At 40.7% G+C, this 27506-nt stretch overlaps 1 protein-coding gene across 1 annotated transcript; it reads right to left on the bottom strand.

Annotated features, from left to right (window-relative positions):
- Positions 1–268: 268 nt before the first annotated feature.
- Positions 269–25184, bottom strand: RIPK1 (receptor interacting serine/threonine kinase 1). The gene is made up of 12 exons (XM_074146607.1): positions 25100–25184; positions 20263–20474; positions 18452–18605; positions 17842–17979; positions 15294–15522; positions 14250–14399; positions 12890–12966; positions 9635–9725; positions 6814–7377; positions 4395–4466; positions 2139–2291; positions 269–1170 (listed from the first exon to the last, which is right to left on the bottom strand). The coding sequence occupies exons 2-12, from the start codon at positions 20412–20414 to the stop codon at positions 884–886; spliced, it is 2067 nt and encodes a 688-aa protein (XP_074002708.1). The 5' UTR covers positions 20415–20474; positions 25100–25184; the 3' UTR covers positions 269–883.
- Positions 25185–27506: the final 2322 nt, after the last annotated feature.

Here is a 27506-nt window from a genome sequence, read left to right as displayed (position 1 = left end):
ATTCAGAAACTACTAATGCTCCCCAGAGAGAGTAAGAGAATGGGTCTTCTGTCATGCAGTAGTAAGGCACTTACCCCTTCCAAAAGCCTTCATATTCCCAAGTTTTTACTTTGGATTGCATAATGATTAAACATGTGGTTTTTTTTTTCCACTATTTCATAAAGCAGATGAGAAACTTACCATGTAAAATCTTTTCTAGCAAGCAATATAAAAGTATAATGCAATATTAACCTGTGAAAGAAGAGTATTTTATCGATTATATACTTTTGAAGCCAAAAATAATTTTTGCTTTTATTCGCACTGCTTTTCTGCATAATTCCAGACATCTGTATTTAATAAACATTATAAAAAAGATCTAAAAAAAATTATCATATTGACTTAGAGCAATCTGGGATAGTACCCTTGTAAGTATTGGCACTTCTGGCAAAATTTAAGATTTGATTTTATTTTCTGTCCAAGTTTTTCAAGGAGTGAGTCAGTCTTTCACATACTACTACTGATTTATTAGCTTTGCTGAAATGACATGCTTTTGTCCAGAACTAAAGAAGAGTACCAATGTGTTTCAAGACAGAATCTAGAAATTTTGTATAACGTGTTCTCCTCGAATCGATACTACTATTGCATTTGGTCGTCATTATCTTTGAACAATCATTTTATTCAGAAGGAAGATGCTTATTTTCTTTTATCCTCTGGGAGACCAATTATCTTGACATAAGTTTTTTGATTTACTGGAGATATTCATTGAAAACTGCTTGGCAGAAAAAATGCGTTCCAAAAAGTCTGTGCAAAAAGGAGAGCTCCAGAAAATCTGTTCAAAATTATTACTTGTTATTGGAAGGTCTTCAGGAAAAAATACCCTTATTTCCCCCAGTTCTCAGTCAACTTATTCCTCATTGATTTGCATCAAACTAGTAAGAAGATCCAGTCTTTGGCAGCCAAAGAGGGCTTTGGCAAGCTTTCCAACTGTAGCACCTTTGGAGCCTTCCCTCATTACCCACTTAAGCAGCATTTGGTAAACTTTCTCTTTTAGTCCATCTCGTTCATAGTCATGATCGATTTCATCAATCTCAGGATCAGAGAAGCCCAGTTTACGAGCGCAGTGCTTCCACTGTTTAGCTAATTTTTCTCGCACTAGATTCAGATGTTTCTCGGTCAGGACAGTAGTATTGTCTGAAACGAGAAAAAGAGTATAAGAAAATGGCATAGTTTAACAGTTCTGCTACTTTCACTGTCTCGCCTGCCCTCCCCCAACTAGTTATTGGTAATATCTGGAAACAGAATTTTAGTGATACAATCAGAAGTGGCTTATGTGGAGGCAGTATTAACCAGTGATGCCAGGAAAGAATCTCCCAGTCAGAACGCATGTATTCAAAGGTCAGTTGCTGGACTTGCTTTTTGATCTGAGGCTATCGGTTTCTCACTAAGCCTGCAAAATTGAAAAGCTCCTTCCTAGAGTTCTTATACAGCTGATATCTAGATTACATATTTTATATTTTTTATATATTATTTTATATATTTTATATATTCTTTTTTATATTTTTTATATTATTTAGTTTTATATTCTGGGACACTATTAATTTGTTTACTTGGGAATACACTGGGATAGTTTAATTCAGTATTGACAAACAAAAATAAATTAAAATCCAAAATCTTCCAATTTCTACCTGAATGAAGTGATCGTGGCCCCAAGCCTGTCAGTGTTCAAGAAGTGTTTGGACAATGCTCTTAGATATATGGCTTAACTTTTAGGTTCTTCTGTGTGGCGTCAGGCACTGGACTCAATGATCTTCATGGGTCCTTTCCAACTCAGGTTATTCTATTATTACTATAAATTGAGTGAGGACCACTAATCCTTATCTTGCTTCTACCAATTTGAGTGTTGTTATTCCTCTTGTTCTTGATGCATATACATCTATACTTGTATCTAGTGTCTCATAAGAGATCATGTAACTACGGGACAAATGAGGTACACAGTATCACAGAACAGTACCAGCATAAACCCTTACTTGTTTTATACACTCATAAGTATGTAGTAGCAAAGGCCCCAAACAGTTATTTCTCGAGTATCAGAGGGAGAAAGCTGTACCAGATAAATATACGGGGAGACTACACCAAAACTAGGGAGATATTTCTCTTACCAAATACACCCAATGCTTCATAATCCATATAAGTTGCTTCTGTAGCAACAGGAGAAGTGCTGATATGTTGATTGTGCTCTTCAATTTTCATGTGATTGTAGGATCCAATTTGAATTCCGGAACTGTTACTTATGTTGTACTTGATTGAGTCTTCTGTATAAGAAAATTTAATACAATTTTATAAACAACTGCGTATGGTTCAAAATGTCAAGAAGTAACGTGAGGAGGAAGGTTTGGCTAATCAGGGAAGTGATTAAATGGTTTTATATGCATTTAATGCCATTTACTGGCAACTGTGAGCATATTTTTGTTATGCAGTGTGATATAAATGTACTTTAGTGAAAGCCCATCCTATTCTATTCTATGACAAAGTGCCATAACCAAGCCTTACATGCTGGTAGTTACTAGCCTGTAAATGTTCCCTGCGCTTCAGGAATGTGTGGTAGCAGCCTCGCTTTTTGTTGGCTAACAGCTTCAGCAGGTCTGTACTTGAAAGCACTTTTTGTTTATATTTTAAAGCCTTACTTCTGCCTATTTTCATAGATGTAAGTTCAGATCTACGATTATGGCTTCAAATTTCTGTGAGACTACAGGAAATAATTTCTAGTTGCTCATAAGGTTTCTATACTCCATGTTATACTATGCTGTCTTGATGGCATCTCTCTGTTTCACAATGTATTTCATCCCTGCTATCTAGGAGTGTATTCTTCAGTTGTATCTATTTTCACAGTGCACTCTTGCTCAGTGTTTGTTTCAACAACAGTTATTTATTTAATTTTTATTTTTTCCCCTGTTCTGTTCTTTTGGTTCTAAGGCAAGACTACAATATTTTCTGAGATACCTTACCAAAAACCCCTCCTCCTTTCTTTTAAGGCCTGAATCCTCAGCAATAAAAGTCAACATGTATATGCAACTAACTGCACCACTAAATTGCATGCACCTCTGGGAGCTTCCATTTGTGGTTTACTGCATGTGATTAGTTAAACCCCTAATTTGGTGTCTTTTGCTTACAGTTGTCTGATTTCCACACATAACATGAAACTAAGTGACTATTCTTAGCCATGTTAGGTGACATCAGTTTTCTCTTGACAATGTTTTCTGAACTTTGTTTGGATAGTCATCCATTAAATGTTCTAATTCTAGTTTAAGTGGTGAATATCACAACCTGGGTCTAAAATTGAAGTACAGGTAAGTAAAATGATAGACCAAGCTCTGTACTTAATCACCTAAAATGATGGTTAGATGCACAAACATCCTCGTTACAGCCGCAATTGGAATGTGAAGTGTGGAAATCTACAGTCACATATAAAAATCTGACTAAATGCATTTAATATTTGTTAACCTGAAACTGCTAGTCAGAAATACTGATATGTATGCATGATTAGTTTCTAGAAGTTGCACAAAAGGAATGCATTTTTTTTGAGGTGAAGGACCAAAGAAATGCATTCATATTTTTAGCTAAAAAAAATGAAAAAATCTCACGTTTTCTATTTTCGTAACTGGTAATGAGATGAATCTAGCACAAGATATGAAAACATGTACAAATGCTTTGTCAATACTAACAGTAAAAGCCTCTACGCTTTTCTCGTCTATCACTTTTGGGTCATCATCTGAAGACTCTAAGGGACATACAGTCAAGAAGACAGAAACCTGCTGTTTCAAGTTTTCTTTGTAAGTGTAAACCACTTAACCCTTTCAAAGCTTTTTCAGTTTGTAATTAAAGAATTCAAGGTGCCCCAAGCAACACAACTTCAAAGGAGCATGTATTAACAACTCCTGAGGGATAGAATAGAATTTCAGGGGTTTAAGCCAGTTGAACTGTGGAGATGTGTGCCTCAAGGAAGGTTGATCCACATGCAGCCTGTAGCTAGAGATTTGTATTAAAAATCCAGAGCAAGAAAAGACAGGTTTCCCAAATGCATGTGGGGTTCAGGAGTTGGGTAGAGTTGACATTTAATCTAAGAAAGTGACTGACTTAGATATACAGGATATCTTATAATGCTTTCATGTTTTCAGAAGCACGAGAACATAAAATACGTTGTCCTTGACCCATCAAATACACATTTAATGATGTCTACAGGCCCTGCTAGAGACAGGAATTAGTTTTACTTACCCATAGCGATAACTTCAGCTATGATTAGAGGTATTAAGCAATAACATAAATTATTTCAAGATTCTGAAGTTTTTTGCTATACTGATCAGGATGCAGTGCATAGCCTGTTGGCTACCAAGACAGACGAAGGTTACAGTGCTTACCTGTGTTCACTCTGGGTGCAGTAGGATAATATGTAAAAGTTCCCCTTGAGAAAGAAGTGGAATCCTTATTACCTAAACAAAGAGGGAAAACAAACAAACAATAATGCCAAAAGCATTATGTAAATTAAAAAAGGAAACGTACTTAAAAATGACTGCCATATTTGTAACAGTACATAGTTTGTGCTCTTAAGTACAGAGATGAGAAGCTTTTTAATTAACAGGATTGTATTAACTGGGCCCCTCACTACAGAAAGGACATTGAAGTGCTGGAGCGTGTCCAGAGGAGAGACACCAAGCTGGTGAGGGGTCTAGAGAACAAGTCATACGAGGAGAGGCTGAGGGAACTGGGCATGTTTAGTTTGGAGAAGAGGAGGCTGAGGGGGGACCTCATTGCCCTCTACAACTACCTGAAAGGAGGTTGTAGAGAGGTGGGTGTTGGACTCTTCTCCTAAGTGAATAATGGCAGGACCAGAGGAAATGGTCTGAAGTTGTGGCAGGGGAGGTTTAGATTAGGTATTAGGAAAAATCACTTTACTGAGAGAGTGGTCAGGCACTGGAACAGCCTGCTCAGGGAGGTAGTGGAGTCGCCATCCCTGGAGGTATTTAAGAAACGTGTAGATGTGGCACTTCAGGGCATGCTCTAGTGCCCGAGATTGTTGGTTTGTGTCTGTTTGTGGGTGGTGTGGTGTGTGGTTGTGGGCATTTGGTTTGGTTTTGGTGTTGGTGTTCTGGGATTTTTTGGGTGGTTGGTTTTTTTTTTTTTTTTGTTGGTTGGACTCGATGATCTCAAAGGTCCCATCCAACCAAAAATATTCTGTGATTCTGTATCTCATTGAGTAACTCTAGTCAAAGCCTAGAGTTCTCTAGTCAACTACACTCTAGTCAACTCTAGTCAAACCATGACCTTACTGTGGTTTTGCTCAGTGACTAACAGCCTTAATCATCCTTGGATCCCAGTAAGGGCAATGGGCTTCCATGTGGCCGTATGAACACCTGGCTAGTAGATGGCAGTGTGGGATCACAGTGCACCACAGTTATGGGCAGAGCTGCCTCGTATCAGGTATTCAAATCGGAAAATTCCATTCCCAAGTGTGCTCCTACAGGTTACTGCTGAGACTGACTGTGGTTTGTGTTAGCACGCTGCTTGTGACTGGCTCTAGCAAAGGCATAGGACACCACAGCATCTTTTGCTGGTGGCAGTAATGTCCAGCAGAGCTGTAACTTCCTGCCAAAGGCAGCAATCAATTTGGATGCTCACAACTGAGCTCTGCAACTCAGTATGGGGCAGTAAGAGTGACTGGGTTATGGTCACCCCACAACTCAATGGAAGAGCTGTAATGCAGCTCTTCTACACCTCAGTTTGATATCTGCTACACTACTGCACACAGCCTCCCTATAACTTTCTTTTTTTTTCTTTCAAACAGAAGATTTTACTATATTAGTGATGTTGACAGTTCCAATCCCTGCCTTCTGACATGACAGCTCTCAGATTCCTTTCAGTAAATAAACTCACATAAGCAACTAGCCACAGCCTCTGCATAAATGATTTAATAGAATAACAACTTTGTGGCCTTCTGCCTGTAAACAGCTAGGCATCCTTGATTTTCTTGTGAGATTATTTGGAAAAGAATTCCACACTAAAAATATCCAATATTTAGTAGAAGCAGGCTCACATATGTCACGCTACCTCTAGTTTCTAAAAGTTACATCTTATAGGCCTCTAGTAACCATTTATTTATGCTTTCTGTCAATGTTCAGTGTTCTCTTCCTTCTTTGTCTCCATACCTTTCTACTCAACAGCTCACTAGCAATATGGACAGAAGCTCCCCATCAGCACCAGGCAGAGCTCTCTGGAGAAAACAGTTATGAGCCTTAGCTCCTTGTTGGGTCCCTGAGCTCAGGAGTCTCTTACCTTGCTGCAAATCAAGCTAAAAATACCCGTCTATTTTCTGAAATGCTAAAATGTTGTTTGTGCACATGCAGAACCTATGGTATGAATGTTACATTTTCAAGAGTCAAGAGTTTTCCTTTGCTTTCCTAGAATGATAGGTAGCAGCTCTTGGGTTTGGTAGCTGCTGTAGCTTAGCTGTTACTTGGCTGGTAGCTGAAGAGTTAGGCATTGGGTCTGATGCTCCTCTATTACACGGATGCTTTAGAAATGGTTCACTTGAAGTTAAACGCCTGAAATCAGTGAAAACAGCATAATGAAGTCAAAGCTAAATTATTTTAGCAACCTGAATTAACTTCAAGTAAACAAAGAGAACTTCATGGAATAAATTCATCTCTACTGTATCACAGATCAACTGTTAGCAGTAAGCAGGTTGTTGTTACATAAACTACAAAACACGCCTGGACACTACACTTTTAGAGAATAAGCGTGGCTTCAGAAACACAGGTGTTGGGGGAGGTGGAATCTCACCTGTATCTGTGTCTGCATTCTTTGGATACCAGTTTACGTTGGTCTGTGACTGCAGGTTTTGGCCAGATTCAGGCACAGGAGGTTTACTTAAGCTAAAGGTATTGGCTGAACACAATCCATAGAGACCCTCTGTATTTCCCGTTAGAAGACTATAAGGGTTTAGCCCATGAAAAACATCTACATTTCCCTGTTTCGGTACTAATGCAGCTGGCTGTGGCCAAAAATATGGATTAGTGTTTGATCCTGTTTTTTCAGCTCTTGGATACAGTTCACTCCATTGAGGTGTAGGAAATGGCTTTGCAAACGGGTCGTTGGAAACTCTTCGTCTCCTTTCTTCCTCTCTCATTTCTGGGGTGTATGCTATAGGTGGAACTGCTTTATCCATCCGGCTCCCAAATACGTGGTAATTGTATTCACACTGAAGTTTCCTTTCTAGATTATCAGCAGGTGTAAATGAGGTCTCACAGCTCTCAACCGGCTGGTTCTCAGGGGAGGCAGCAAACAGGGCTTCATTAACCTGACTGGTCATGGGACCTTGAGAGCTGTGTAGAGAATTTGGCTGATCTAAAAGAGAGGAAAAGTAAATATTTGAAATGCATTCAAATGCAAGTATATAAATTGTTGCAATGACACTAGAATCAATTAATCTACCTTTAATACTACAGTAATATATAAAAGGTGAATATACAGCATTACTTCTGGCATAAGTTGTACTTTATTTTATTTTATAGAATGCCTTTACTGAGACATATTACAGATTATTATCTAGGAAGTATAGGCTTATTTAAGCTACCAGTGTCAAAATCTCACTTAGTCATGTGGTGTCAGAATTCACTGCATACTCACTTATATTGATTTCAAGTTCTCAACCACTGAAAAAAACAGTTCCTGGAGGCATTCGAAGGGTCTGATTTAATAGTGTGTCTCCACTGGCCTTAACTTGAGTTTAATCAGTGCAAAATTGGAGTGTAACAGGATGGAAAATAACACAACTGTAATTTTTGTGCTGTATGAAGTAACACCTAATTTGTCATTTTTGCAAATGATTATGTAAAATATCCCATCTGGATATTTCATGATGAATCCTTTTTGTCTAGCTTATTCTTCATAGTCCCAAAGAATACACTTTTACAAGTAACGCCTACCAAATAAAATAGTCTGTGTCATCTACATCTTTCAAACTAATTCTCACTATCAAAGGAAGCTCTACTTCAGTCTTGAACTAGATTTGAGTTATGATCTGGATCATGCTGCAGCATTCCAAGACTAAACAAGAACATAAAAATCTGCTTGTTACTACTTTTTCTTATGTTTTTAAGATTAGGACTACAGATGTTTTCTTAAAAAGTTCTGAAAGCTTCACAGTTGTCTAGAAAACATTGTACACTGCCTAAAGCAAGGGACTCTTACAGAACACTGTGGTTGGAATAAAGTGTATGTATGTGCTTCTGTTTAGCTCATATAATGCCAGTGAACTGGGTTTTGTTTGGTTTTTTCTTTTTTTTTTCCACATTACATGAATTCAGTCTGTATTTGGCAGGACCAAAACTAGTTCCTTTTGATGGCTGTATATTAGTACACCTTCAGTCTGACTCGCTCTGCTTCTTTCGTTACTGCTGCTAGAGAAAGAGTGGGAGGAATAAGCTAATACAGAAACAATCTCATCAAAAGTGACAGCTATTAGCAATTCACTGTTAGCATAAACTATATATCATCCATTCTCCCAGGCAAGTTTGAGATGTAGGAACAGATCCCGTGGGATATATTTCACTACCACTGTCTGAGTAATGCCCATTGACTGGAGGAAAAAAAACCTGACTTTGACTGACATTTGTCAAAATAGTATCTTTCTGCAGTATGGATTCACAATAAAGCTTTTGTATTTAAAATACAAGAGCATCTGTAATCTGCTGCAGTCATACGTGGTAGGGAAATGTAATTACACTCATTTAAAGATATAGCAGTGGGGCTGCCCTACTAAGTCCATAAGTTCTACTGAAAACAGTTATGGCACATCTAGCATTGGGGAAGATTTATTAGTTGCATGTTGCATTTTAACATTATTAATTTAATAATGTCTTTCAAATGGTGTGAACGAGCTCAGCAAGACTTTATTTCTATTGAATTTGATATTGTTGCTTTTAAATCAGTGTGATTTATATATGATCCTATATCCTTTGCCATTAAGAAAATTTGGTAAAAGAATTCCAGATACTACAAAACTGTAACTATATCAGCATGTGTTAGTGAGACAGCTCTATAAAACCATGAAACATGCAACTTATCCAAGATTTGATAGAAAATATGAGAGAAAGGAGATAAAATTCATCTGTTAGTGTTCCTCAGATTGTTTATGATTTCTGTCTCTAGGGAATCTAAGGAATACAATTTAATTATGCGTGCTGGTCATATTCAGAGCATTCATAAGAAAGGCTGGAGTGCGAAAAAGGAAAGTCTTCATGAGTTTAAAGCCTACAAACAAAGCAGTTGGAATGGCTAAAAGAATGGGAAGAAAGGTCGAGTATGAAAAGTAATTATCGAAGTGACCATTGAAAAGTCTAATGTTAAACAAAATTTTCAGCACAGGAGAGGAAAGCAGAAGAGAGTAGAATGAAATGGGTTCAAACTGTAGATTGTGAAAAATTCAAAACAGTAAGCATGACTTTTGGGAGCCAATTTAATCTTTTCAGTGACTACAATTCTTTCTGAAGCCCTCAATAATTGAGTCTCTTCATAACTCCTTAATGGTAAGATTGCTTACTTTGTACATGTACACAACTTGATCTTTGACAGAATAATGATGTGCTAGTAAATGACTTACCTACTTGACCATTACTGGTATCTTCTGCTACAGCATCTATTTGAAGGGACTGCATCCTATTCAGCAGTTCATTTGACTCGGGCCACATTTGCTGCATGTAAGAAAGAACAAATGGTCAAGTTACAGTCAAAAGCTTAATCAAAAGGAGTACCTGCAGAATAGGGAACAGCACAGCTTCACAGTGAAGTGGCCTGGATGAGCAGATTCTGTGAATCTGTGGGAAGAGACGCCATACTCTTACACAGACCACAGGCTGACAGAAAATACCCCTTACTTTGCTACAGATGGGCAAAATCTTTTCTTCAATGAAGGGAGGAATGACTGCAGTGCAACTACAGTAGGTAATACTCTGAGTTGGCCAAACAATACCCTTGCCTACATAACTACGAGCTTAATCCAGGCAGAGTGGTTTTGGATTGTCTGTCTTGTACTTCATAGCTAGACTTTCTGCAAGCAATCTTAGTGAGAAGATGCTGCTGAGGTAAAGGTAGCAAACATGCATCCTATTTTGTGGATGTCTAGTTAGTGAGTGCATTCATGAACAGGGAAGAGGAGAGGAAAAAGATTTACATTCAGGTATGGCCATGTTGACTTTTATGAAGAGTATTGGGAACAAGCAGTTCAGAGCAAATCTTCAGAAAGATGAAGTAAAATTTCCTTTCTGTAAACCCTCATCCTCACTTCCTTAGAGCGAGGGCAAAATCCATTCCTGTTCTACTCTTTTCATGGTTCCCATTATTCAGACTTCATAGAATTTGTTTTGCGTAGAAAAATTATTTCTCAATTCCCCCAGTGCTGCTTATTCATAAAATAATTTCTGGAAGTAGGGAGTGTGTTGTTTGGTTTTAGTTAAACCCAAGAAGTACTTTCACAGATTAAAAATCAACAACTACTATACCTTCTCAAAAAATCTACTTCCTTCTGAAAGCAAAAGATGACGTTCTAAAGCGCATTACAACCTTAGATCCTTAGATATTACTGAAGTAACTGAACTGCTTGAGCAAGAGGGTTGGACCAGATGAGCTCCAGAGATCCCTTCCAACTTTAGCCATTCTGTGGTCCTTTTAGTTAGGAGGCTGTGGACTCTGCTTCCATGATTTGCTAGTTGGGTGTGGAAGGCTATGCCCAAACCCTCTAACTCATGTTGCTACTGAAGTGGTACTAGTGGCTCACCACACTGACTTGCCTTGGATGCTGTATTCACATTCTGTGCCCTGATCAGGACTTCCTTCCTGAGAAAGTAATAGACTCAGAGCCCACTTTCTAAATGGTCCTTTGGTCCCTATGATTTGAGAGGTATATTTGCAGAAAGCTAAGGCAGTGAGTATAATTGGCCATGACCCTGATTTGGGGCCACTATCATAAATTAGATGTATGTAGTTCACATTTGCGAGTTAGTTTGGTCAAATCAGTCCAGGAAATTTGTTTCATCATTTTCATTTTGCAAACTTCTACTTCTTTTTTGAACCGTCACTGGTGCTTCATAAACATCACATGTTCTCTAAACCAGAAACTTTCATTTCCACAATTGTAGACTTGGTGACAAAAGTAAGCACTTTGTGAAACCATTCATTTACAGTTTTCTTAAAGGGCAGATGTTTTTCTTAGTTAAAATAACTGGGCATGTGCTCTTCTGAGCCTCACTTCACTGCAAAGATTAAACCCCTAATGCCAGGAGTTATCACTGATAGCCATCAGTACTACTGAAGTGAGTAAATTAATAAAACCTGTGATAAAAAGGTTCCACAATCAGCCCAATTGTTCAAGAAGTTCTCATTCTCTTATTTTCATTCAGGAAACCATTCTTTGTATCATAATTTATAAACCTACAGCTAGAAAAGTACAAGAAACCAACTTGGGCACTCAGGAAAAACACCCAATTTCAAGTTTCCCCAGTTGTTATTACTGTGGTACAGCTTCCTTGTCTCTAGCAGGCTGAGACTCATTAGACACTGAATGCAGGACAAAAAATTACCAAGAATTTACAGAGTTTTTTATACTTACTCTAAATCAGATTCTGGCGATTTTCAATCTCTAGAAATAACATTTTATTTGCTGAGTGAGACTTAATGGATATATGAGGAGCTTTTGTGAAGTAGTATCAAAGAATCAGTGTCGCTCAGGTAGGAATACACTTCGGGGGACCTCAAGCCCACCTTCTGCTCGAAACAGGGTCACTTATGGGATCAGAGTTGGTAGCTCAGCTACTGGTAGCTTTGTGCAGTTGGGTGTTGAAAACCTCCAACGGTGGTGACTGGGCAACCTCCTTAAGTAACTTGATCCACTGTTCAGCTGTCCTCGTGGGAAAAAGTGGCTTTTTTTTTTTTTTTCCCCTCTTACATCCAATTTGAATCTCTCTTTCGGTTTATATCCCCTGTCTCTTGTCCTCCTACTACGCACTGCCGTGAAGAGCTTGACTCAGTCTTCTCAATAAACTCCTCATAGGATGGGGCAGTCTGTTATTTATGTCCCCCCAAAGCCCTCACATGTCTAGGCTGAAACAGTCCTGGTCCCTCAGCCCCATTTCATATGGCAGGACTAACAAATGCTGAGCAGATCTGCTTGATCTGCTGCCTGTGACACTTATGTTGCTGGCCTTCCTGGCTGCCAGGCAGGCTGTGGCTAGTGTCCAGGTCGCTGCTCACCACAACCCTGAGGTTCTCTTCAACAGTGCCTCTCCCTGGCCAGGCAGCCCCCAGCTGGCACTGAAGTCAGGGGTTATTCCAGGTGCAGCACATTGCACTTGTCTTTTCTGAATTTCATAAAGTTTCTGTCACCCCATTCCTCCAGCCTGCAGCTGGCAGCCTTGCCCTTGTGACTGTATTGACTGGTCCTCCTACTCTGGTGTCACCTGAGCACCTTATGAGAGTATGTTCCATCACTTCACTGAGGTGACTGATAAAGTAGACCTCTGCAGTACTGCAGTTGTTAATGGCCTGCAGGTGAAGCAGGACCCATCAACTGCTACCCTCTGAGACTCACCATCCAACCTGTTTTCATCTGCCCATCCAGACAGTAACATCCAAACTTGGATACAAGAATATTTTGGGAGACAGTGTTGAAAATCTTCCTAAAGTGGAGGTAAATGACATGCACTGCTCTCCCCTCATTCACAAATCCAGCTATTTTATCATAGAAGGAAATCAGGTTGGTCATGTGTGATCAGTCTCAAAGTGGCAGAATCTGGCCATAACTGGGGTTGGGGAGAGGGGATGTGGGAAACTGGTGTTTTAAAATGCTTAGAAATTTACTCACTTTTAGCTTCTTCAGATCATCTTCAATATCTTTTTCTAGATTTTGATAGTAAAATGGCCTGTATCTTTGACTAATTTCTGAAAAAAAAAGAAAAGAACTAAGTGAAACTGTTTTTCAATGGAAAATTTATACTGTTAATATATATATTAACCGTTATTAACAATTTATACCGTTAATAATTTTAATGGATAAAGACTGAGTAAAGACTTGTATGAAGTCAGAAGCAAGAAAATTATACATACATTTGGAATTTGTTCACATGGTTCATTTAGCCTTCATGAAGAATAGGATGATTTCTAGGGATCTTTTTTTATTGTCTTTGTATCGCTTTTGAAGGGGAAGCTCTCTGTCTATGATCTGTGACTGACAGCACCTTGACTTGACTGGCCAAAAGATTGGTTGTCCCATATCAAGAAATAAGATACATTCAATTGCATTCAGTTGTTTTATTAAACAACTAGTCTGTCTCTGCTAAAGATGGAATGACTGAAATAATCTACTAACATGGTAAATATCAGTATTTTGCATATGGGAAAATTAGAAGCTAAGATCCAGTGCAATCGTAAACTCAGTCTATTAACAGTAGATTATGCAGGTTATATATGGAAATAGTAGGTGGATTCCTCCTGGTATACAAATTTCCTCTGAGTATTTAAGTATGTGCCGGTTGTAGATGAAGCTCTTGGTGCCCCTATCTAAATCCAAACCTCCATTTCCTGTTATGTGTAGGAGTGTTTTTTTGCGGTTTGGGTTTGTTGTTTTTTTTCCTGCTTGTTTTTTTGGGGGCGTTGGGTTTTTTGGCACTACATATTGAAGCAGAGAGAAAAGACAAGAGGAGATTAAGAATTTTGACTTACATTTGCTGAATGCTCTTAATCTCCTTCCCAGACCCTTCAGTCAAGACTTTCACTGACTGCAAGTGTTTTGGGATCTGACCACACAAAAGGATGATTAGCTAGTCAAAGGCTGTTGTGTCGCTCCTGGAAGGCTAAACTGGGACAGCTTTTGAAGCTAGTTTCAATAGGGCATTTTCTCAGTCATACCCAAGACATGTCCCCTGATGTTAGTTTTTCTGTAAATTTCAGCAGGAAGATTATACTATGCTGAAGACAAATTATCAGCAGGCATAAAGTGTCTTAGCTCCATCAACTCACTAGTAATTCTCAAATCTGTAAGCGTTGGACCATGTCCCGTTTTCAGTCAGCGTAAAGAAAGCAGGCTTTACTGGGCAAGTGAATTGATATTTCTATTTTCAAAGCAAAAATTTATCTTTTAAGAGGAAAACACTCAAAATTATTTTGCTGCATTACAAACTATTGACAGACACATAACAAAAAGTAATCCCAAAGCAATGCCTTACCTGCAAAGGTTGGCCGTTTCTCTGACTCTTGATCCCAGCATTGTTGCATTAAGTCAGTAATTTCCACTGGACACTTATTATTGATCTCCTTTATGTCTGGTCTGTTTCCATTCATGATACCAAAGCAAATCTGGGCTTCATTTATACCATCTGAAAATAAAATTTAATATCAGATCTCAATCAGGAGTTTTGGTACCTTTCCATAGGTAAAAGAAATAGTAAAGCAGGTGCCTGTGTGTTTGTGGATATGTGAAAGAAGATTTCAAAGAAATGCCTGATTTACAGCTAGAAATCTCTCACATTAGTGAATCCAAATCCACTACCCTAATTTCCACAGATTAGAGATTTATTTTAAGACTAATGAGTTTACTTGCACTGGGCATGTCTTACATATAAAAGTAAAGGTGACAGATCTAGCTCTCTAGAACCTGAATCTCAATTATGCTCCGCACTGGGTATGAACACAAAGATGGCCACACAGGCAATGTTTAGCCATTTAGTTAGCAAAAAATCCATTCAAAATGATAAACATGTTACTCTGGAATTCCACAGTCTGTTCCTATTGCTCTACATGAGCACATTACTGCACGTTGAGAAATTAGCACCACACAGCTGAGAAGCAGTAACTGGCTGTGTGACCATTCCTGTTAAAAAAAAAAAAAAAAAAAAGACAAAAGCAAACAAACAAACAAAAAAGACTAATAAAAAGACCAAACCACACATAACTAGCCCACCCGAGGAAATAGTGTACACCAAAGTTTCCATCCTTGCCTGCCCAAGGTTTGTCTTCTGCCATCGAGTGCAGGTTTACGCCCGAACCATGGGGGATATGAAGAGCTTGGGCTCACGCCTGCAGTTCAATTCAGATGTCCTTGTCCATGCTTACAAGTCAGGAATGATGCTACTAATGCCTCTTACTGGCCATGAGGTGTCAAACAGGTGTTATTCTTGGCCAGAAGCGATTTAATCTACTAATCTTTATTCTATAAATGCAGAACATTTGTAGCTTATCTTTGTGATAGCATCTTTTTGGAAGTAACTTACGTTCATATGGCTCTTTGTCAGCAAAAATTGCCCACATCACTATGCCAAAGCTGTAAACATCCGATTTCTCCACAGGTTTTACATGCAGACAGCTTAAATGCTCTGGGGCCATATAGAAAAGGGTCCCAGCATTGTTCTGGCGAGTGGTCTTGATTTGCTTCTGTCGGACAGTTTCTTCTTGGGTCAGCCGACTCCAGTTCTTAAAGGAGGCAACACCGAGATCTGCAATCTGAAAAATGAGACACGTTAGGGTTAGTGCTGGGATGAAGAGGAGATAAACAAGTATTTCATGCAGTGCTCAAATTTATAATGAATAGCTAGTAGTAGCTTATCTAAAAATGAAACACTGCAAAAAATGTGACAAGAAGAAAGGAAAACAAACTATTTGTCGTTTTATTGGGTCTTTTTTTCCTAAATAAAGTATCACTGCCAACTGGGAACCATTAGGCTGAACCTTCATTACTAATATAACCCCACTTGGAACAATCGTACGATGTAATGAAAAAAGTTTGGTTTTGCTCATATTGACAATTATGTTCAAGATCTGTTTGCAGTGCTTGTGGCAGAATAGAAGCAGCTGAGATTAAAATCCAGAAGTAAACTATGAGATGGCCACATATTCCTCCTCCCTCACTGCCCTCTCCATTTAGAATCCATTTAACCATTTCCTTAGATCTTCCTACAGAAAGGGGGAGGAAGAGGATCTAAAATGTGACGTGTATGCCAAAGAGACATGGAAAAGGATAGCATGGAATAAGTTAAAGCAGGGACACGTGGGTACTGTGTGCTTGACAGGGTGACATTACTGAAATTTTAGGGTGGAGTTCTACAACTAGATTAATGTCTGATGGTGAAGAAAGTGATCCTGCCCTCGTTTCCCTGCAGCCTCCATCTGCTCCTCCTGTTCCAGCTCTGACACTTACCTGACACTGAGAAGACCTAATGCAGGGCATTCAAATGGCTGGCTGAACCAACAGAAGGGTAGCACTGCCATCAAAGCAAATTTTAATCTGCTGGTTTGGCTTCCTAAATCAGGGCAGGGTGGTCAGATTAGCATCAGTGCCCACCCAAGGCAACAGGAGGTCAATAGGAGAGGAAAGATGGAAGAAAATGAGACTGTCTCTCTTGGCCACAGGCAGCTGTCAAATTAAGTTGTGCAACCCAATCACTTCAGATAACACTGAGATGATGCCTTGCCTCTCTTCTAACTTGCTTTTCTTTTCTCTCTTGTTGCCTCTAACCAGCTTATTGTTCCCCTTGAGTTTCTGAAGCTTTGGGCTAAATTTAGAGGTCGTGTATTCTGAGGAAGAGGAAAACGTAAGTGACATCCTGCTGAGGAAGTAGGAGTCCAAGTTCATGTCTACAAGTGAGAGGAGGTCTAATGGGGTAGAGGAAGATATGATCTAAATCTTCCTATGTTTGCCGTTTCCTAGAACAACTGTTTCTCTTTATAAATATTGGCAGTTACACACATTCAAGCAGATAAATCATACAACAGCTACCTTAAATTATACTTTTGATCAAGCTGCTTAAGGAAGTCTGATCTGATTCTGAATTTGATCCTGGGTTCCGGTTCAGTGATGGTAGCCTAGTTTGGTCCTGTCCATAAAAGCAAGCTGAAACCCAAAAAACCATACAATTTACATTTAAAGCAGGCCATTACCTTTTTTTAATTTATTTTTGGCAAAAAAAACCAGTTTATATCTCTTATCTACAAGCTGCTCATACTGCACTAGGACTTGCTACTACATTAACCTTGTCAAATCACTTCTCACTAATATATGCTTGAGAAATATTGAATGACAGAGCTCTCTTCACAGGAATTTCTTCTGTAGTTTCATACTGTAATGGGGTGATTATTTTGGCAACTCACCTTAGCCAGAGACAGGACATTTGATGAGGACTGCTGCAAATTCTATTCAGGTTTATTTAGCAGTAGACTCTGTATCTATGTGTCTCGATCCAAAAGCCCACTAAAGTTAATAGAAGGGCTTTGGAACAGGCTTATAAACCATTCTTTGAAGTAGCTTCCTGCTGCTTTTATTTGCAGCTGCTGGCTGTCATTTAAAAATGATGACTAAGGGAAAAAAGAGGGAGACAAAAGAGGAAAAGATAATAGGCAAAAGATGGAAAGGAATAAAAAGGAGGAGGTAAAGGCAGGAGAAGAAATTACAGCAGTAAAGGACAAAAGACATGACGCATAAGACATTTTATTTTGTTTCAATCTCTGCATGTTAAGGTTTGTTTTTTCTTTCTAGCTGTTTTGTTATTTGTAGTTCATTAATTGTGAACAATATTATTCTTTTTTTTTAATACACTTAGTAATTTTTTTTTTTTTTTGTTTACAAATGGGGGTAAGATTAAACAAACCTCAGACTCAGAGGTTTTACAGGCCACCATACTTCAGTGATTCACTGCTAACAATCTTAGTGCTAGCTTGTTGGACTACAAAGGAGTTAATCTACCAATGAGGAATACTAACCAATGCAGCTGAACTGGGTTCTTAACCCAAATCATCAGCTTGCTTCATTTGCATTCTAACAAGTACCTTAATGTGGAAATCTTTGTCCACGAGGATGTTTTCTGGTTTTAGGTCTTTGTGTACAAAGCCTTGGTCATGCAGATAAAGCATTCCTTCTGTGATCTCCAGCACAAAACGCCCTTTTACCGACAAAGGCAGTGGGACCTAAAATAAAGAACAGAAGTACCATCTATTAAAAAATGCTACTACAACTATCAAATTAAAAAACAGTCTTTAAAAAAGTTTCTTTTTGAGTCCCAAGGCTACCTCCATTCCAGCCAGGGTAAAAAAGAACCAAGGTCCTTCTTGCATCTAAATGTTCACATTAAAGTAATTCTAGCATCACTCCATGTTTACAAAAGTGTTCTTCTTTAGCAAGTTCTCTGCATAACTCTATAAACACTTCTATAACTCCAAACCTATAACTGTGGTCTGTTGCTTCGTGCTGTGTAGGAAAGCCATAGCTGTCCTCTGCTCTCTCTAGAGAAGGCAGGGCTGCGACTGGCCCTTTCATACAAAAATAGGAGAATGAGAAACTAAAGACCCCATTCTTTGGAGATAGCAATAGCATCCTGTCCCTTTCAAGTATCTTATCAACCCTAAGGAGTGGCAACGGATGAAACAATTCACTGCTCACTTTCTGTAGCACTTTCATCATGTTCCCCCGGTCCACATACTCCATCACAAGTGAGTAGTTGCCATCTTCCAAAACTATACCTAGTAGTTTTACCACACGGTCATGCTGCAGTTTGCGCATAATCCTGCCTTCTTCAAGGAGGGAAGCATTATATCTGTAAAACAGAAATTACACTGAACTTAGGTTTCAGGCTAGAAAGAACACAGGGATGAAAATGCTGTTAATTCACAATGACAACAATGGCCAAAAATGTCAACATCCCTAGAGCCACTCTAAGAGGAACCATACCTTCAGCTGGTTTTGAATTGATACAACTTTGTTCATGTCAGGTTATATTCTCCAAGTCTCAAATGGCTTGCACTGAGACTGTTTCCTCAGTCTGACTTTAAGGCCTGCTTTTCAGAAGTGCATAAGCACCCATTTTCTAGGTGCACTGCTGTTTATGTATGTCAAAATCCCTGAACTGGGGTGGGATCAGGACAGGACAGGGCTGAAATAGCCTTTGGACAAGGAGGATCAAGACACACTCCACTATCTTTTGTACAGGAAACTATACAGGTCTCTTACCAAAAGGGCTGGTATTCATGTTCACGTTCAAAATGGATTTATTACAGGGGATCCACCCACATGGATGGGGATAACGTTTACTAACAATTAGTGGTTTAGGATGAATTCAAAGCCTAACTTTATCAAGGCCTCAGTATGACACATCAATAGTAACAGGTACAAAGCTGGGAGCTCACTAAGGGTGTTAAAGAAGGATGGTACCCATTATATTAAATAGTCTCATTTTTACTGTTGCTCCTGTTCTAGTCATTGGGCAAAAGGATTTAAGACTATCTTGCTTGCTAATGCGCTCCTGTCCTGTGACTTAAAAGGAAACTGCTTTCTCCCTGTGTTCCTCTAGTACTAGAGACGAAAGTGTCTGTTTTGTTTGCATTAGGCTCAGTTGTAAATTTGCTGAAGACTTTTGGTTCAAAACTTTAAGGAATAACAAACTTATGAGCCTGTGTGGTGAGAAAGTAAAAACACAAACCCCAAAATAAACCAGGGAGGCTTATCCATTTTAATTGTGTTCATCCCAAACTGTCACTACAGTATGCACACTACTAGAATCTCTTTCCACCAGCAAAATAAAAACACAGTTAATGTATTTATTATAATTCAAACTAGAAGAACATGGGGTTTTGTCTCTCTCTAGTGGATGACTCATGGGAGAGTTTTAGGATTATCATGGCCCTGATGTAGTAGAACTTCAACGTGACCTGAATCCACTGAAATCAACAGCTAATGCAATCCTTGAATTAGATCAGTGGGCTTGGCTCACTCTGCTTTTTCTCAAGGGAGAGAGGGTTACATTCTTGGTATTATACACGTGGGGTTGGAGTCCTGCTGCTAGCTCATGTGTGTTTAGTTCCTAGTGGACATCTATGGTTGGACAATTGTATTGAAAATTGATCTGCAAGCTTGAAAATATCATGTGACCAATGACTTCCTGCCTTTCCTTAAATGTGCAAGAGTCCCCTCAATTATTAACAATTCACAGTAGTGCTCACCTTGCAATAGAAAACAGTAACTTCACTGGAACAATGAGTTAAAGGTAAAACTAAAAAAGTTAGCTCATGAGAGAAAAAAGGAAAATTTGCAGGATGGCTGCTAGTACTGTCTTAGAGTATTTTCCCCACATACAGTATCTCCAGAATCCAAAGATCTGAAATTACTACACTTTATTTAGACTTATCCCCATTGAGTTTAGAGGATTCCTTAGACAAACTGAAAGATAAAAAGCAGAACTAAGATCTGTAACTTACTCAGTGCGCTGGGGTCCTGTATACACTTTTTTTAATACTACATATCCATGTTTCTTGTGAAAGCATAAAGAAATTGTTCCAAATCCTCCAGCATCTAATTGTTTTTTTTCAAGCAAATCCTGGGTGTTCATGTGGATGTCTTCCAGCGACATGCTTGTAGTCTTTGTGGCTTAGCAATTAAAACAAAGTCAAGTGCTCTAGTGCTTCTGGACCTGTAGCACGAAGGAGGAAAAAGAAGTGCCATTATCAAGCATTTAGCTGTTCCACTAAATAAGCCTCTATGTAAGGAGTGGGACACAAGCGTATACTCTCGTTACCCTTATGAACAAAGGTCCTCAGTTTGAAACTAAAGATCATAGAATGGTTAGAGATAGAAGGGACCTTCAAGATCATCGAGTTTTATCCTGTCAACCCATTACAGTTATATTAAGTCGATGTAAAACTGTTTCTTCACCTGAGGATCCCAAAGTGCTGTTAGTAAATGTTTTTTATCCATATAATATGCAGTAGATCGGCACTGTCCCTACCCTTGGTGTGTGCAAAATCCAAAACCCAGAAAAATCAAGGGCCGTGGTCCCAAAGGCAGGTAGTGCCTAATGATTGTGATAAGTATCTCGTTTTCTAAATTGCCTGAACGTGGGCCTGTCACCTGCCCAGATACTTATATAACTCTTAGCCACCTTTTGGGCACCTTTGCAAATTCAGCTCTAAAGGGTTTGCGTGAAGCTTCAAACAAACAAACAAAAGCTTTCTCTGGAGGGTGAAACAAAGAACCTAGCTTCTGTGGGAAACTTCTTTTCACAGCTGTCTGAATTTAAGGAGACAAGTGCTAGGAAGGACTGTGTTGGAAACATAAGGCAACTTCTCCCCTGCCCCTCCAAAAGAAGAGGAACAAAGAAATTGTGAAGGTTTGCAGTATCTCCTAAGTGCACCAAGAGAAAAAGAGAGCTTGGGGGAGCCTATGAAACGGGTAGATAGGGAAACCCCAGTGGATGCCAGAATAATTTTAAGCATTTGATAAAGCTGTGGTCCTCTCTTGCCTAACATGTCTCTCAGGAGGTAAAATCTTAAAAGAAGGCTAGACAGTTGATAATTTCAGCACACACCAGCAAACTCAACTGCTAGCACAGGTGCAAGCCACAGGCTCTGTTTTTTTCCTCACTGAAGATAAGGTACCTTAAGCACCTTATATGAAGTAAGGAAAGAGCTTGCTGAGAAAAGACAAAGTTCAAGAGACTAGCAGGGCTGTTCAGTTTCCATTCCTCTTGGGTGACTATGATACAGATATACAGAGCTGGGAGAAAGGCACCATTTCAAAGTGCCATTATCAGCAACTTAGGCTGGCTCACTCAGGTAATTAAGAGCTCTAAATAGAGTAGCAAATGGATTGCCAAATTTTTCAGACCAACAAGTGACTGCTAACTCCTGTAAACTACTGTGTACCTATATTATCAAATCTCTAATTGAAAAGATTTCTTAATGCTGTTATGAACATCAGCTGCAGCCTAATTTCCACAGCCTCCTTCTGGAGCCTGGGAGCTAAGGAAGTACCGAAAGTGTCTGGAGAAAGTAGGTGTCTGAGGGAAGAGATGTTTATGTGCAGATTTGGATGCCTGGTCAGTTCAATACTGACAAGCTAAAATAGGGAAGAGCAAACTTGATTTAAAAAAAAAAAAAAAAAAAAAAAAAAAAGAGAGGTTGTGACTGTAGAAGAGAGAAAGCAAGAGCTTCCTCTTCCAAGTGTGTATGTACTCTACGGGCTGTTGTCATATAGATAAGGAACACCTTCTCTAGATCCTGGAGCAGTGTACTTTCTTCAGAGTTTTCTTTGGCTTTCCTGACTTTGAAAGGATGCAGATTTTTTCTTGCTGGAGTGCTAGCCTTTATTATGAGCACAAGACTGAGGATACAGCTTTATTCATTTAATAAGAAGGTAAGCTCTGCAATGCTTAATAATTTTTAGGGGAGAAGAGATTGTTGCTGCGTTTTCTTTGTTAGATTTTTTTTTTTAAGTTGCTTTACAGTTAATCAAATAGCTGATTAACAAATGACTCCTAGCAGTGCCAAGAATACTCACTGCTGCTCCCAGGTGAGCTTTTGTCTCCCTGGTGGTTTCTGGTGATGGTTCTCTGTCTTTCTTGGGATGGTGTTACTGATTGTTGTGCAGATGGGGTGGGTATCACAGGTACAAAGGCCTGAAATCAGTTGCAAGACTTTAATGTGGCATGAAGTAACATCTAGCTTCTTTATCTGGGGTCTCCCTTTTGAGAATTGATTCAAAGTCATGTATCTGTGGTAATTTTTCCATGCTAACGGTAATTGTACATCTAGGTAGTAGTTATTCTTGTAAGAATTGTGTGTGCTTTTCTTGTGAATGCAAATTAGATGTGATTTTTTGAGTGCTGAATCTCCCAAGTTGCATTAATACTATAGATAGTTTAGGGCTGCCATTCGATACCATGCAACCTGACAAAACACAGCCCTGCCTCGAACTGCAACAACATAGGACCTTGTTCCTGTTTACATTGCTAATACCTGTTCCTACCAAGCAGCATGTAATCACAGTAACCACAAGGCTCAGAAATTCAAAGTAATAACTTCTGAAATTGTAAGACATCTACAGAAATGAGACGGATAATAATTCAACACAGGGAATTTGCTCATAAGGGAGGGAACCCTTCTCCTTGGGTGTGCTTTACTATTAGGATGCTACTATTTTATTTGTTGTTGTTGCTATTAAGTACTGAGGTATTCTGAGTAAAAGCTTTTTGATCTTAAGACTTATTTCAAACCCAAAGTTTTTTGTAGGATGGATATCATAGGAAAGCAAACTCTAACCAGGTTTTTAAGCAAAGACTACTTATTTCGGTGCACTATTTAACATGAGCTATTGGCTGATGTTACCTGGAAATGTCAGATAATAAAAGAAATCCAGGAGAGAAGCTCAAAGGCTTAAGCTCATTCCAAGCTTACTGCTCCTTGTTGAGATACACAGTAATTCAAATGTATCCTCATTGTGATACACCAGTGCGTACATCACATATCTGTGGTCAAGAGAACAGAAATTTTGTAGTTTGGTTTAGCCTAACCTTACAGAAGCTATGTGTACTTCTAGGGGTTAATTTGTATTCTATGATGTAGCCTTCATATGTATACTTGATTGATTACAAAGCAGTATTTTTTTAATATACTATTCTGAACATCTGTATAAGGGTGGGTTCATATTTAACAAGTGCCAACAGGTATTACGAAAATTTTGAGCACTGGTTGCTAAGAGAGGGATTTTTGCCTACTAGTATGCTTGGGTTTTCTTTAGAGGGGGATGAAAGTATAATAAGTGGGTTTCTCGCATTTTCCTTTTTGACACCATGGTTATGTTCTCCCCTCTAGCCTTCAAAGGACACATAAATTCCCAAGAATTGTGACCTGGTCATTATGTTGTATCGGGCCTGATCACCATTCAAAAGTGGTTTGCTCTAGTCTAACAATTCGTTACTGATCTGATGCAGGTCTTGCGCAGTCTGCACGGTTAAGGAAGATTGCTGAGTGCATTAGCAGAGTAGTATGAAAAAAGGTCATGCTGTGATTGCAGCCCTTTTGGTCTAATGATACTCACAGGGCACAAGTTCTTGAGAGGTGTTACAAGGCATAATGGGAGAAAGTGAGTGAGTTTGCAAGCACCAAAACTCATGGCCATTTAATTATCGGTCAGGAATGGAAGGGAATAACAAACAGGAACCAAAGCTGGTATCGCCAGTACGGGTAGCAGTAGATAAATGGAAGGGTCCCTGCAGCTGAAGACAAAATTACTGCATGTGTGGAAGACATTTCAAAAGCTGAAAAGCTATCAGTGCATCTCAACTCTAGTGCTGTAACTCTCATAACCTGCTCTGTCTAAACCTGTCCCTTATGCTCAGGGCTTTCACCTGCTGCATCTTTTCACTGAGGAATGTTTGGTGGTTTGTTTTTTTCTTTTCCAAATAGCAAAGAAAATAGGTGTGCCAGATAAGCAGCAGATGACAGTAGGGATCCCGTGGGTACGCGAGGAGGAGCCAAGACCAGGGAAGCCAAGGTGTTGGTGACACTCGAGTTTTCATAGGACCAGAGCGGAGGGAGGGTGAAACACCCTGCGAGTGCCGGTAGGGCCGGAGCAGAGGGAGGGCGGAGGGAAGAAGGGAGGTGGTTCATGCAGTGACTTGCACAGGTACAGCCGCGTCACAGAACAGGAGTGGTGACCAAAAAAAAATGTGTATTCTTGTATGGGAACGAGAACAGGCTGTCTGGGCTGCCCTATACTGCCGTGGCTGTCGGAGGAAGGGGCCAGCCGGTGCCGGGCCCTCCCGGTCGGGCCGAGCTCGGTCCCTGCAGCCCCGGGGCAGTCGGGGCGGGCAGCGCCGAACGCACCCGCCTCGCCGCGGGGCCAGGAAAGTCCGAACGCGGCTTTCTCTGGCCTAGTTCCTCGTTGGCCGACTTGACATGTCCTCCTTCTTCTCCTCCTCCTCCTCCCGGTGGCTTCCTGCCGCCGGGGCCGCCTCTCCTCGCACGCACCGCTCCCCGCCGTGCCGCTTCCCGTCGCTGCGCTCCGGCGGTTCCCCCGCGGCCGGGAGACCCTCCCCGGGAAGGGAGGGGGGCGGCGGGATGCGCCGCAACCCCCCGGGCCACCTCGTCCTCGGGACCCGTCACCAGTGCCCCGGCAGTCCCCCGGGGCCAGGATCCGGACCCCGCAGTGGCAGCACCTTCGGGGCTTTCGGTTTCGGCGGGGCAGCCCCTGGTGTCCCCCCCCCCCCCCTCACCTCTTCCACTCCCCGCCACATGCCCCCCGTCGGCGGTGTCTTACCGTGTCTGCAGGCCACTGTCCTCCGCCGCTTCCCTTGGGAGGACCCGGCCGCCCGCGGGTGCGCCCTCACCGCGCCCTGCGCAGCGCCCCGGCCCGGCGGCGGCGGGAGGAGGGACAGGCCCGGCCCGGCCCGCCCTGCCGCGGAGGAGGCGGCCCGGGCCTGCCCAAGGGAGCTGCCGGGGCTGCCAAGCGGCTCGGTCGGTCTGTGCCACACACCGCACGGCCTCCGCCGGGAAGAAGGCCGAGATCCGCGCCTGCCCCCGAGCCGGGCGGCCGTACCCAGTGCATCCCGCCTCCCGCGGCCGGCTGGAAGGAGTGGGCTCCCGGTGCCCGCGCCCCCCCCGCCGGTGTGAGCAGACGGTGAATGGTGCAAACCTGGCCGCGTTAGCGAGACGGTCAGCGGTCGGGAGTTTGCTGCGTGGTGGGGATACGTTTCTTTGTCGTGGTTTTGGTGCCCAAGAGGCAGCTTTTTGTGCAGGAAGGGTGGAGGCAGGAGTTTGTGTTTGTCAGCAGAATAACTGTGACAGGTGACAGTCCTGGGGACAGCTGCAGAAATATGCAATCCAAAAGGACCACTGTAAACCATCTAGTCCGTTCTCTAGTGGCGGTCAGGTGTGTGTAGGGCGTCTCTGACAGATTTTATGTAGTTTGTCATTGTCCTAACAGCAAAGAAGACTCCATAAGTAACAAACATTTTCTATTATTTTTTATTAGGAAAATTGTTCTAATATAGAAATAACGCCTAACACAGCTTCTTTACATAAGACTGATCCCTTTGCCTTTCCTCCAGTGAAATGATGGCGATGATTAGTGTCTACTCTCTTTGCCATGACCTTTCCCTTTCTGGGGAACTGTTGTGTTCCCCATGGTGTTTTGTGTTCATGGCCCAGTACTACCAGGCACTACAAGAACAGCAGCAGAAGATGCACATGGAAGGGCAACAGCAGCCCACAACCTGTGTTTAAGGGAGGGAGCCTCTCTAAAGCTGGAGGACAAGCCTGACAGCAATGAGAAAACGAAAGTGGCCTAGGAGCTTGGCCCTGTTTCCTGGTGGAAACTGAGGCCCCAGACTGTCCTAGATCTGGACAAAGCACAATGGCCACAGAGGGTTTGATTTAGTTCTGTGCTAGGCCCCATGTTGGATTTCATGGATATAGTTCCTCAGCTGTGGAGGACTTCTGAGGCTATGTTTGTACCTGTCCCATTCCTGCCACATACAAACAAAATGTTTCAGAATGTAGTATGTGAATTCTTAACACACCCCCACCCACCCATGTATCTTTATCTGCCCTTCTAGGAGAAGACGCAGTCTGATTTGTGCCTTCTGTTGACCAGCATGTTCATCTGCAAGGGGCAGGTTTCAGTCTCATTCAGTGGGTGATTTGACAGTAAGTACTAGGTGAAAAAAAACAGAAATTCGCATTTATTTGTTGGTGCTTAGAGGTCAGTGTTACCAGTTATGATATTCCTTCTTGAATTGAATAGGGAAAATAAATTAATACAAAAATGCAATCTAAATTTACGGAGAAATCTCTTAATTCTGATTGAGAAGAAAGGGAGCTTATCCCGAACTGGCCAGTAAAGCCAGTATAGTTTTAATGCTTTTCACAATAATGCATTTATGTGAGCAGAAGCTTTCAATTTTAATATTAAAGAAAACAAAATAAGCCCATTACTTCTATTTTTACTTTAACTGAAACTTTCACTAATCTCAACCAAACTTTCACTTACTTTGTACTAAAAATCTCAGGCATTATTAAAACTAATTAAAAAAATGGAAATACACAGAATTCTATAACTTTTTTTTTTTTTTAAGCATGTAGTTGTTTTTGTTGTCAGCAGGATGACAATTGCTGTAGGTGAAATTTGTAGTTTTCACTGCACCACTGGAAAAAATTGTAGGACCTGATAAATAAAAAGTGTAAAAACTCCACAGTGCTAGATCAAGGTTACCTGGAATGCTTACCTATGTCATTAATCCTAAAAATTAAAATCAAATTGCAATATGCTTGTGCTGTAATGGGAAAGTGACTTTGCACAGGGGTATTTTCCTGGCATTAACTTTGAAGGCTGTATTGTAGCGACCTTTGCCTACAGAAGTTTAATTTTTTCTGCTCCTCTCTTTCTACCTGCAGTTGGCTGCCAGGTATCTCTTTAGAGTCCTTTCCCTCTACATGACTCGCATGAATGGTGAGCTCTGTAGGGACCTGCATTGCGGTGGGACCTGAGTGTAACGGTGCTGTGGCTGTCCCCAACTAAAGGCTCTCCTGGGAACAGCAGGGATGAGTGTTTCCTCACACAGGAGGTTCCCAGCTCTGGAGATGAGTCAATGCTGAACTCTTAATTCTGGGCTCAGCACCCAACCCTGGGGAGGGGGATCACCGGTGGGCAAAACGCTAAGGAGATA

The sequence above is a fragment of the Numenius arquata genome, chromosome 4 (assembly GCF_964106895.1).
Source record: "Numenius arquata chromosome 4, bNumArq3.hap1.1, whole genome shotgun sequence".
Classification (NCBI taxonomy): Eukaryota; Metazoa; Chordata; class Aves; order Charadriiformes; family Scolopacidae; genus Numenius; species Numenius arquata.
This window is presented reverse-complemented; position numbering and strand designations above follow the sequence as displayed.

Coding starts and splice junctions, on each gene's coding strand:
- RIPK1 (XM_074146607.1), bottom strand. CDS start 20,414: ATGTCGCTGGAAGACATCCACATGAACACCCAGGATTTGCTTGAAAAA. Junction 18,606..20,262: donor ACAGGACCCCAGCGCACTGA/GTAAGTTACAGA, acceptor TCTGTTTTACAG/ATATAATGCTTCCCTCCTTG. Junction 2,292..4,394: donor TGCACCCAGAGTGAACACAG/GTAAGCACTGTA, acceptor TTTCTTATACAG/AAGACTCAATCAAGTACAAC.